This window comes from Prunus dulcis, chromosome 1 (assembly GCF_902201215.1).
Source record: "Prunus dulcis chromosome 1, ALMONDv2, whole genome shotgun sequence".
Taxonomy (NCBI): Eukaryota; Viridiplantae; Streptophyta; class Magnoliopsida; order Rosales; family Rosaceae; genus Prunus; species Prunus dulcis.
This window is the reverse complement of record NC_047650.1, coordinates 2,538,388-2,548,884: the sequence shown is the minus strand read 5'-3', so window position 1 is coordinate 2,548,884 and position 10,497 is coordinate 2,538,388. Positions and strand designations below refer to the sequence as shown.

Sequence of the window (10,497 nt, the reverse complement as noted above, 5' to 3'; positions counted from 1 at the left end):
ACCAAAGTCTACAAACAAATAGTAAGTGGGCTCCACTACTTTATACTTTACAACAATTACGTCTTTTTGCCATCTAAAGTCACAGTACATTCACAATTAATCAATCTTTGACCTTTACACTTCACAATTTCAACCCAAAATTTCCCCCAATACAGTGACCAAATTATCATAGTTGATTTCACATTAATATATTTATTTTGGGTTAACTATATTCAGAGTTTGCTACCCGCGCGCATGTGATACTGATTATAAAATTTTAGTAACAGATCTAAGTTTGATCCTGATAACTCAAAGACTTCTCAGACTTCGTTGTTATATCAAAGTTGAAATAATCTGCTTTTGCAAAACGGATTCTATCTAACATGTTGACAAACATGATTTGCAGGAACATAAAGGATTCCATTTAACCACAATAAATATTTTGAAATTTTGAAAAAGGAAATGAAAACCTTTGCAGCTGTTATTGAAAAGCCATAATTTTCTACAGGAGATTATAAACCAGCAATACATGCTAATGGGATAAGCAAACAATCAATCCAATTTTATAACTTTGACATATGTCCTGCATCAGGCATGTACAAACCAATCATCTCAGAGGATAAAACAAATCTGTGAAAATAGCATTTGTTCAGCATTTGCTCCTCTATCTCCAAGTTCTGAGCTCCCATTAAGGCCTTTGTCATTGAAGTGACCATTAAAGTCCCTTAAAGTTGTCTCCCCGTACTTTGGAGGGTTGTCTTCTGATCATAACTCTTTGATAGGTCCATAGAGTCTCGGCTATGGTAGCATACCTGTCATAAAGAAGCATATCACAGATATTCTTGGACCGACACGGTTTGCCACTACCCTGTGCTCTACACTCTTGAATCTGTCGTTTGATACAAGCTGCAAAGCAACCCCAAAAGAGCTCCAATGTTAACCCAATTTTTCATTGAATTGATGAAAAAAGAGTGTATGTCAACTTTTAGAAAGTATAGGATACTCCCTTTTGGTTAATGAAAAAAACCAACTGTGTACTTGCCTGAGCGCTGGAGGCTAAGCACTTACCACTTAACCCAAAAGACTAGCCTATTACATCAAACTCAAGTTTCCTAATCCTACTAAGCCAGAAGACATGATGTAGCACATAAAAGTGTCCCTCCAATTAGTGACCGGTGCGCTGTATAGATCAGGATTGCTATTGTACACCAAAGGTTTGAAGTACTCATGAGTGTAAAACTGTTTCTTCACCTCAGTGTCTTGCTCAAAAAACCCACGTACCCCACCCTTTAATTCCTCCAAAAGATCAACAGGTTTTCCATGATTAGCAATTTGAAAAAAGCCCCAAGTCCTGATGCCTGTCCAAGTTTTGCAACAATCTCCTTGCGTTTCGTTGGACTGTCAAACTCTATGGCCTTCAAGGTCTATGACCGGAATACTTAACTGGGCTTCTGAGTCACGGTTGTTGTTGATGGAGTACTGATCCAATGGTTGATGAAAAATTCAAGGAACCTTAGTTACCCCAGCATCTTGGTGTCATCAAAAGCTTTTAGTTCACTTTCTCTGTCACAGTTGGTTGGAACCTATGGGGACCAAATCTCACGTGTCATGGCTTAACCCATATGCTATGATTAAAAGACGTGGGATGATCGAACTTCCCTCCTACTAGAGAAGTGCGGAGCGAGGGAGACACAACCCAATCATCTTAACCCCATTACCATGAAGTGGAGGATGGGATGCGCAAAGCTAGGGAAGTGGGCTAAACCCAAGGACTCGAAGCGCTATAAAAACCATATTAGACCTCCAGCAAAGGTACAAGAAATTCAATTGAGCACTAAGAGTCCGCTGCACAAACACTGACTTGCTCACCCCATTTCCATCGTCTGTTCTCGAGAATGCGATCCGGAGTTCTTTTTCAACCAAAGAAGTGTGCAGACTTCAGTCAATAACTTATGGAGGTATTTCTTCCTGAAAGAAATCATACTCCAACAGTTGGTGCCATCTGTGGGAATCTCGCAAATTCGATCATAAAGATTGACTAAACCTGCACAGAGAATTCCAAACACATCCCTCCCAAGAAATGCGATGTCTAATCTTCGACCCAGAAGCACAAGGTCTAGCGCCCAGGATGGAGAACCAAGCCTTGCTGTTACCCATTTGAAGAAAATTATAAAAGAATTAAGCAAAACAAGAAAGGTAGCAGAGAAAGCTCTGGAGAAGGGGCAAAACATGGCTTGCAGTGAGGGCTCGAAAAAGGGTAAGAGGAAGCAGAGACATGAGGTCTCTGAGGGAGACTCCTCCAGCAGCACGCACTCGAGCGTCCGTGACAAGGCCATGACAAGAAGTCAAGACAGAGATCTCGACCTACAGAAACTGGCAAAAAGGGTGAAGGACACTGATTTGCGGAATTAGATCGAGAAGATTGTCCGACGGTACAAACCACAAACACTTGCGGAACTCGCTTTGAAAGCGGCGAAATGAATTTGCAAGTCACCATTCACAGAGGACATCCTGAAAGTCAAAGCCAGCTAAGTTCATCAACCTAAATTTAAGTTGTTTGAGGGCACGACCAATCCCATTGAACATATCTATAATTTTCAACAAGAAATGGTGCTCAAAGGAGATGATGAGGCCCTGTTGTGTAAGTTGTTCCCCTCAAGCTTGTCAGATTGACCCTAATTTGGTTTAGACAGTTGAAATCAAAGTCTATCAGTAGTTTCACCCAACTTTGTGGAATGTTCATATCTCAATACATCAAAAGAGGAGAAAGGATGTTACGATCATAATCAGCACGAAGCAAAGTATCAGAGAAAGCCTTAAAGACTATTTGAGGCGTTTTACGGAGGAAATGTCTACTCTTAAGGAATTTGATTATCATACTGCTTTAATGGCATTTCGTGATGAGGTCATACCTGGGATCAGCTGAGAAACCGAAGGCGCTGGGGTATAGGAGGTCAGCTCAAGCACATTGGGGTCTAGAAGGTCAGCTCGGGAAAAAAAAAAAAAAAAAAAAAGTCATGGACCATCTAGGATCAACTGAGAAATTGAAGGCATTGGGGTCCAAGAGGTCAACTCAAACGCATTGGGGTCTGGAAGATCAACTCAAGCGCAAGAAAAAAAAAAGTCATGGACCACCTGGGATCAGCTGAGAAACCGAAGGCCCTGGGGTCTAGGAGGTCTGCTCAAGCGCATTGAGGTCCGGAAGGTCAGCTCAAGCGCAAGAAATAAAAAATAAAAATAAAAAAGTCATGGACCACCTGGGATCAGTTGAGAAACCAAAGGTGCTGGGGTCCAGGAGGTCAACTCAAATGCATTGGGGTTCGGAAGGTCAGCTCAAGCGCAAGCAACAAAAAAAAAGTCATAGAGCACATGGGATCAGCTGAGAAACCGAAAACGCTGGGGTCCAGAAGGTCAGCTCAAGCCCATTGGGGTCCGAAAGGTCAACTCAAGCTCAAGAAAAAAAAATGTCATGGACCACCTGAGATCAGCTGAGAAACCGAAGGCGCTGAGGTCTATGAGGTTAGCTCAAGTGCATTTGGTCCTAAAGGTTCGCTCAAGCGCAAACACACCAAAAAAAATTTAAAACAAAAAACAAAAAATTCCAAACTTGTAGGCTATTCGGCTCAAGAGCAAAGCGGAAAACCAAAGGTGCTGGGGTCCACGAAGTCAGCTCAAGTGCTAGAGGAAGAAACCCAAAAGCTGGGGTCCATCTAGGATTGGTTAGCAAAGAGAAGAGCAAAGAGCATAGGGTTCACCGGATCGGTTGAAGTGCAAAGGGAAAAAAAAGAGAAATTTGCATGGGTCTACCGGATCAGCTTAAGCGCAAAGGGAAAAGAAGAGAAATTTGCATGGGGACCATCTGGGATTGCCTGGAGTGAGAAAAATTCAAAACTGCTGGACCATGCGAGATCGGCAAAGGTGCAAAAATCCAAAATAAAGTGAAAGTGTCCACTTGCGCATGGGATTGGCTGTCCATATTTGGATATTTCACATGGGGTTGGCTAAAGCACTAAAAATCCATAGTTGAAACTTTAAAGGTCAACAACGTGCATGAAAAATCCATATTTGGATGTCTCACATAGGGCTCGTCAATGGGCCGGGCCGGGCTAGCTCGGCCCAAATTTAATGGCCTTGGGACGGGCCTTAAAGATGAGAGAGAAAATATCGGGCCGGGCCGGGTTTTTTTAGAAAATTCAAAGCCCAAGCCCGACCCATGAGCCGGGCTTGAGAAACCCATTGGGCCGGTCCGGGCTAAGCCCAACGGGCCCTACTTCATTCAAAAAAATCATAAACTTAATCATAAGGGCATTTTAGTCCAAATTTGAGATTAAACTCACTTAATTCCAATATTTTCATTTCAAACCAAATTCATAAAACATCCAATAAAGTCACACAACTTATAAGATTTTTCACAAAAATTCTAAAACCAAGTATTATTTTTGAGGTTATTACATAATTAGATCGTAATACGTTTTAAGAAATAATTTTAAAAAATAATAAGTATCAAAAAAATATTTTTTTAAAGGATTGTATGAATAAATATGCAAATATTTGGTGATGGGTTCAAAAACAGCATGATTATATTTGATGGTACAATTATATTTCGTGATATGATTATATTTGGTGATGTGATATGTTGTTCATCTTATATATATATATATATATATATATGAATTAATAATTGACACAAATTAATGTGCTAATCATCCAATTATAAACTAGGAATGAGTAAAGAAAAGTAAATGAAATGAAACAAATTATATATGTGATTTAAGTGATATAATCCTAAACCTAAACTCTTATTTATACATAATTATATATGTATGCGGGCCTAACGGGCCGGGCTTTTGTGAGCGGGCAGGGCCGGGCTTTCTTGGGCTTAATCGGGCCGTGTCTATAGGCCGGCCGGGCTTCAGACACCAAGCCCTTGGGCCGGGCCATCTCAAAGCCCATAACGGGTCGAACCCCGTGGGCCCCAGTTGGCCCATGAGCCCGTGGGCCAAATGATGAGGCCTAGTCTCACATGCGGGATATGAAAGCAAAGATAAAAATGCATGAAAGGTCAACATGGGTTGGCAATGGTGCAATAGGAATTATTTCTTTTGGTTTGAACAGCAAGCCCAAGAAAGAAAAAATAATTGTTTCTTTGGGCTTAATCGTGAGGCCATCATGACATCATGCGCTCAATCCGAAGGAATCCAAATCCCACTTAGGGCATGTTTACGTATCAGTAATGGGTATGGGAGGAAAGGGAATGATTTCCATTCCCGACTTCCTCTGCGTTTACTTGCAATCAGGAATGAAAACATAAGTGAGCCCCAACTCAAAATCCGTAATCACATTCCTCAAAACTAAGTATCAGATCAACTAGGGGGGTGTAGTCGATTCTCATTCCTGTTTTCTCTTAATAACTTCCAAAAATACCCTTACCATTTTACCATAATTCCAAAACACCCCAAACCCTTAAAAAAATAAAAACTCACACTAAGAAGTTCCAAGACGCTCCAACTTCTTTTTCACGTTAGCGTTGCAGACACAACCTCCCAGAAGCAGCAGCTACACCTTGTGCTCTGAAAGTCATTCTATCTATCTATCTATCTATCTATCTTCTTCTATCTTTTGTCTTCACATTTATCACAAAACAAAGTACGGTCATGGATAAAGACTTTTGTGGAGATTATATATCTCTTTTTTGGTAGTATGAAGATTATGTATTTAATCATATAAAGATTATGCATGTTATTATTATTTGATTGTTTACTAGTTTCGTAGGTGAAAGGTATATAATTATTGGAGTTTATTTTTCGTTTCAAATTGGCTCTGGATAAAGGTGTTAGTAACATTATCATTGAACTGAGCCCTTGCTGTTCATCTTGTTCAGCATATTAATTCCTCATGTTTACACCGCCTTACTGGTTTGTTGCATGATTAGTTTGGTCTCGTTAGCCAATTTGAGAATTATATATGTGTTGTGGTGAAAATGTGCAGGACATTTTAGTAATCAAATTAATTTGGATTCTGATTTATGCAAATTAGTAAACAATAACAATGAAAATCAACCCCATTCCTTTGCCAATTCCATATGTTTAGTAAACAGCTTAATGTGAATGATTCTTCCCATACCGATTCAGTAGTTCCCCGATTCCTAAATTCTCTTATTCCTTACTTTTTCCATTACTGATACGTAAACATGCCCTTAAATTATTTTTCTCTCTCCACCCGCAAATCGTGTAGAGAGGAAAAAAGGGGGGCAATGTAGGGACCAAATCTCACGTGTCATGGCTTAACCCATATGCTATGATTAAAAGACGTGGGATGGTCGAACTTCCCTCCCACTAGAGAAGTGTGGAGTGAGGGAGACACAACCCGGTTATGTGAACCCCATTACCATGAAGTGGAGGATGGAATGCGCAAAGCTAGGGAAGTGGCGCTAAACTCAAGGACTTGAAGTGCTATAAAAACCTGATTAGACCTCCAGCAAAGGTTCGAAAAATTCAATTGAGCACTAAGCGTCTGCTGCACAAACACTGACTTGAGCATCGGAGTGGCTTTTGCAGATACTCACCCAATTTTCATTGTTTGTTCTCGAGAACGCGATCCAGAGTTCTTTTTCAACCAAGGAAGTGTGCAGACTTCAGTCAAGAACCCGTGGAGGTATTTCTTCCTGAAAGACTCCAACAAAACCTCATTTGGATTGGTAGCTACCATTTTTGTTCCTGGTAAAGCTTAAATTTCTAGTGGATATCAGACTAAATACATATGATTCAGATCAGTAGTGTATATTTTTGCAAAGAATATAACTTTGCAATGAGCACAAGACATAAAAAAGAAGTCCAAATATTCCCAATACACTTTTACAATGAGAAGGTCGAGACAGATATCTATGTTAATTACTTTGACATATGTCCTGCATCAGGCGTGTACAAACAATCCACTTTTGTTGGCAAACATGATTTAACAACTGCATGAACATTATTATCTAACCACAACAGAGAGATTTTATGAAAATTTAAAGAAGAGGCTGATAAATATTTGTTCAGGGATGTACTGCTCCTCTATCTCCAAGTTCAAAGCTCAAAATGAGTCAAGGCTGAGGTCCCATCAAGGCCTTTGTCAATGAAGTGGGCATTATATTCCCTTATGGTTGTCTCCCTGTACTTTGGGGGGTTGTCTTCTGATAATAGTTCTTTGATAGGTCCATAGAGTCTCCCCAATGGTAGCATACCTGTGCTAAAGAAACTTGCAACCGATACTCTTGGACCTACACGGTTCGCTAGTACCCTATGCTCGACGCTCTTGAATCTTTCATTTGATATAAGCTGCAACCCCAAAAGAACTCAACCATAAAAAAAAATTAAAAAGAACAAGAAAAAAAACCCAAAGTAGGAAACCAGATGGAAGAATTTGAGACATATTCAGGTACAATAATAGTATATACTACTCCAGCCTACTCCCTTTTAAGAAGTATAAATAACATCTCCCTTTCAATTAAAGAAAAAAACAATGAAGAAGAAGAAGAATAGTTGTACTCGCCTGTAGAAGATCTCCAATGTTAACTACTAGAGCCCCAGGAACAGGAGGTACATCAATCCACTTGTTCTGATTAAGAACCTGGAGACCGCCAATATGATCTTGCAGAAGGACTGTGATAAAGTCATTGTCAGCGTGCTTGCTTGTCCCCAGAGTTAACTCTGGCTGGGGACATGAAGGATAGTAATGGCCTACATGCACAAGCCCTAAACTACAATCTATGTCATTCAAGTGACTTGGCTTTAGCCCAAGAGCCTCCGACAGCAACTCGAACAACAACTTCCCCAATTTCATTACTTGCTTGGAGTATTCAATAAGTATGTCTCTATAAAAGTTGAAACACAGAAAAGCACATGAAGTTGTCATATATATATATGATTCAATTAAAAATTGTAGAGCCAGGCATTTAACCAAAATCGTGAGCTGAATGACTTTTGATTTATGTTTAGAAAAGGCAAATGGCCTACTGTCAGATGTCACCTACTTACTCATGTATAAACCTTGGATTAAGTTCATTCTTATTTAAAATATGGGATTCTTGTTTGGGACATTCTACCCCTCCCGGACACGATACAGCTTTGTCACAGGCCATAACAGATAAGGAACTAGGCCTGCTCTAATACCATTTGTCATGGGCTAGCTAGGTGCATGTTTGTTTGGTGATGCTGCCTACCCATATATATAAAACCCATATGGGTGGTTCGTATCTGTATCAAATTAATTAATACCATCTTAAATTTTCTAATGATAGCAGAGAATTATAAGTTTCCATGTCACATACCTGAATACTTCTGGCATGTCTTCTGGCTTAGTAGGATTAGGAGCCATGTAGCACATAAAAGAATCCCTCCAATTAGTCGCTGGTGCTCTGTGTAGATCAAAGTTGCTATTGTAGACCACAGGTTTGAAGTGATCTCGAGTATAAAACTGTTTCTTCACTTGAGTGTCTTGCTCATAAAACCCACGTACCCCATCCTTTATCTCCTCCAAAACATCAATAGGTATTCCGTGTTTCACAATTTGAAAAAATCCCCAAGTCTCTGATGCCTCTCCAACTTTTGTAACAATCTCCTTGCGTTTCATTGGTCTATTTAACTCAAGGCCTTCAAGGTCTATGACTGGAACGCTAAACTGGGTGGCTTCTGAATCAAAGTTGTTGTTGGTGGAGTACTGATCTGGTGGTTGATGAAAAATTCTAGGAACCACTGTTATCCCAGCATCAACAAGGCCTTTAACACCTTCCTTGGTGTCATCAAAAGCTCTTAGTTCACTTTTTCTGTCATAATTGATTGGAACCTCATTTGTATTGGTACCTACCATCTTGGTTGCTGCTAAAGCTTAATGTTCTAGTGGATACAATATTTTTGCGAAGACCATAGGCCAAGGATAATGCCAAATTTAAATTATTATGATTCAAAGTACTTTGTAATATATTAGCAGAGTTGTTTTTTTCACATTACTATATTCATTTTGGGTTAACAATTCAAAGTACAGACAGATAATATTATACAATTCAACTTTCTTATATGAAAATATGATATTGATTATAACATTTTAATAACAGATCTACGTTTGATCCTATTAACTTGAAGACTTTCTGCCAATGGGGTCTACCACAGTGGTTGTGACTTCCCCCTTCCCCACATGGCACCCCCATTCGAAACCCCCCCTCCCTTTAGAGTAGCCTATCCTTGTATCAACAAAAAAACAAAAAAAAATTCAAGACTTCAAGTTGGTCAATAGTAGTAAAGCACTCGTATTCGTATATTATAAACAGGTATAGACAAATAATGCTCAGAATTCTGGTTTTGTTAAAGAAAAAAAATTCTGCTTTAGTTGGCAAGCATGAAGGTTTATATCCAAAAGAAAGAAATTTTAAGGAAGTTGGTAAAAAGAGCTGAAAACCTTTGCAACTATTATTGGAAAGCCATAATATTTCACAACAGATTATAAACAACCAATGTACTATAACCATACAATTATCTAACTTTATAACTTTGACTTTATGTCCCGCATCAGGCATGAACAAACAATCAACTTAGTATTGTGTATGAAGCGATATTTTCATGCCAAGTTATTTAGTAGACACCATTTGTTCATTGGAGTTGCTCCTATGCCTCCAAGTTCAGAGCTTGAAATGAGTCAAGGCAGAGGTTCCATCAAGGCCTTTGTTATGGAAGTGAGCATTATAGTCCTTCACAGTTGTCTCCCTGCATTTTGGAAGATTGTCTTCTGAGAGCAACTCCTTCATGGGTGCATAGATTTGTGGCAATGCTTAAAAACCTGTGTTAAAGAAACTCACAGCAGATACTCTTGGACCGGCACGATTTGCCAATACCCTGTGTTCTACACTCCTGAATCTATCATTTGATATAAGCTGAAAGTCCAAAAGAATTCAATATCAGAAAACCAAACTAGGAAACTAAATTGAAGAATTTGACCCATATTCTAATGACTATACTACAACAGAGGGATGGTCGGAAGCCCTATGCGAAAACTAAAATGGGGCCATGCTACTACACTGCCGAAACTTTTCTCAAATTTTAAACAATAAGAAATTATAAAAAAATATGTAAAAATTCCCTATCCCGGGATATATCCTGGTGTATAGAAGTTTTCCTCACATTCTGGACAACCTAATACATGTGTGCAATCACAATGTAATAGTACCTTTTTAATTTTAAAAAAACCCAACTGTATCTCCTACAAAATATAAAATAGGAATAAGATTTTTTTTTTTTTTTTTTTTGGGGGCGAATATAGGAATAAGAATTATAGTTATACTTGCCTGTAGAAGATCTCCAATGTTAACCACTAGAGCCCCAGGCACAGGAAGTACATCAATCCACTTGTTCTGATGAAGAACTTGAAGACCACCAATATGATCTTGCAGAAGTTTTTGCAAGAAAATAAGCAATTCGTACAGTAAGTTTTTGACATATCCCTTCAATTTAAATTTGAATGAAATTAGGTTTGAAAATTGCACAA

General features: G+C 39.1%; 1 protein-coding gene across 2 annotated transcripts; it reads right to left on the bottom strand.

Annotated features, from left to right (window-relative positions):
- Nucleotides 1-6,906: 6,906 nt before the first annotated feature.
- On the bottom strand, nucleotides 6,907-8,829 carry LOC117623058 (1-aminocyclopropane-1-carboxylate oxidase homolog 1-like). Of its 2 annotated transcripts, none has more exons than XM_034353907.1 (3): nucleotides 8,291-8,829; nucleotides 7,509-7,834; nucleotides 6,907-7,315 (listed from the first exon to the last, which is right to left on the bottom strand). In XM_034353907.1, the coding sequence occupies exons 1-3, from the start codon at nucleotides 8,827-8,829 to the stop codon at nucleotides 7,047-7,049; spliced, it is 1,134 nt and encodes a 377-aa protein (XP_034209798.1). In that variant the 3' UTR covers nucleotides 6,907-7,046. The 2 variants fall into 2 exon arrangements, with proteins under 2 accessions (XP_034209798.1, XP_034209808.1); XM_034353917.1 differs by having other exon boundaries at nucleotides 6,907-7,298; nucleotides 7,513-7,834.
- Nucleotides 8,830-10,497: the final 1,668 nt, after the last annotated feature.

Coding starts and splice junctions, on each gene's coding strand:
- LOC117623058 (XM_034353907.1), bottom strand. CDS start 8,829: ATGGTAGGTACCAATACAAATGAGGTTCCAATCAATTATGACAGAAAA. Junction 7,835..8,290: donor GACATGCCAGAAGTATTCAG/GTATGTGACATG, acceptor CAACTTTTATAG/AGACATACTTATTGAATACT. Junction 7,316..7,508: donor TGGAGATCTTCTACAGGCGA/GTACAACTATTC, acceptor TTTATGGTTGAG/TTCTTTTGGGGTTGCAGCTT.